Source organism: Myotis davidii, unplaced genomic scaffold (assembly GCF_000327345.1).
Source record: "Myotis davidii unplaced genomic scaffold, ASM32734v1 scaffold217, whole genome shotgun sequence".
Taxonomy (NCBI): Eukaryota; Metazoa; Chordata; class Mammalia; order Chiroptera; family Vespertilionidae; genus Myotis; species Myotis davidii.
The window spans coordinates 1,614,607-1,616,265 of NW_006290034.1; the positions used below are offsets into that span (position 1 = coordinate 1,614,607).

At 52.3% G+C, this 1,659-nt stretch overlaps 1 protein-coding gene across 1 annotated transcript in view; it reads left to right on the forward strand.

Moving 5' to 3' along the window:
- PLPPR4 (phospholipid phosphatase related 4) overlaps positions 1–1,431 on the forward strand; it is a 30,681-nt gene extending 29,250 nt beyond the window's left edge. The window contains exon 8 of the mRNA XM_006763106.1: positions 2–1,431. Coding sequence (XP_006763169.1) covers positions 2–187 — 186 coding nt within the window. The 3' untranslated portion in view covers positions 188–1,431. The remainder of the gene's footprint in view (position 1) is intronic.
- The last annotated feature ends 228 nt before the right edge of the window (positions 1,432–1,659 follow it).

The following is a 1,659-nucleotide window of genomic DNA, read 5'->3' on the forward strand; positions in this document are numbered from 1 at the left end:
CATCCGCGTCACCCCCGTGGACGGCAGCGAGGGCGGCTCCGAGACGCTGTCCGTGTCGTCCTCGCGCGACTCCACGCTCCGCAGGAAGGGCAACATCATCCTGATCCCCGAGAGGAGCAGCAGCCCCGAGAACACGAGGAACATCTTCTACAAGGGCACCTCCCCCACGCGGGCCTACAAGGACTGAGGGCCGCGCCCCGACAGACCAGCGTGGATCTTACTCGCACGCTGTCCCAGCAGATGGGGTTGGGGGAAGGGGGACAGTGAGACTTTGCACCAGACTAGCTCCTCCAGCATCCGTGACTCACGCACCTGTGGGAGCTGCTACCCTCAGCGCGTGGGGTGCCCCGGGGGAGGGAGAAGCACAACACGAGGACCTCAGATGCTGGGAGCTCTCCGGGGGCCAGCTCGGAAGGCAGCGGTTGCCTTCCCTGGATGCTATGTCACTCCCCCAATGTGCCAACATAAGGGATCCCCCCTCTTTCTAATTAGCAGTGGGGGTCCAGACCTCGGTTCCCCACGCACAGGCCACCGGTTTTATATATCCATTCAGCAGAATCTGCACCCCACACTCCCCGTGGGGGTGCTGGTTAGTCTAGTGCATCTCCCATGCCACCTCCCAGCCCCCCAGCCCCCCAGTTCTACCTAGCAGTGCAGTAGTGTGTGCAGTCCCCACCTGAGAAACGCTACTGTGTGAGAGGACGCTGGCTGCTTCGTGGTAGACGTGGGTTCCCCGTAGCTCCCCCGTAGTGGCTGTCACCGTCCACACATGCAAAGGTTTGGTGCATTTTTTTTTTCTTAAAAACTATGCTTTCTTCAACAACAACAGCAACAACATTGTGTGTTTTCAGCAAAAGGGAATCGCTAAGTGCTTTTCTGCATCGTTTTGTTTCTTTGCGGCTTACTTTTTTTATTTCAGTGTAGGCGCTGCTAATGAAGAATCCGGCTTCCAGTGAGTAAATTTGCTTCACTTAAAAATATATTGTTTTAGAGAGAGCTTTTTGAATGGTTGTGATCCTACTCGGTGTTTTATGGCTTGTCCTTTATTTATTGATTTTCTATATATTTTTTGATGTTATAGATAAGCTCTGCTACTTTTAAAGTGAAAACAACCATTGACATGTCCTCAGTGAAACGTATCGCTGTGAACTTAGGAACAAGGAGCCTGAACCAAAACTTGACCCTGTGGCTACATTGCTGGCTGGCTTAGGCTGCTCTTTGAACAAGTCATCCAAGAATTCCACGCAGTTCCAGGTTATTAGCTTTTTTGATGTCCTGACAACCAGTAAACTAGGGCCACATCGGTGGGTTTCACCTTCTTCCTCATTTTTATTCATTCGACACCCACAGGGAGAATGTGAAACAGATGCAAATGGACAACAAAAGCATCTCCCGGAATAAACGAAGGCTGCATTTCTTTAAAACATCTAAGCAGGCACAGCCTTGGTGCTTCGTGTGCACACGACCGTCTTTGCTCTCTGTCCTGAATGGGGCTTTCAGGAAAACAATCCTATATTATAAAAGGCTAATATGCAAATCAACCAAACGGCAGAATGACTGGTCGCTAGGACGCGCACTGACCACCAGGGGGCAGACGCTCAATGTGGGAGCTGCCCCCCGGGTGGTCAGTGCGCTCCCAAAGCGGGAGCACCACTCAGC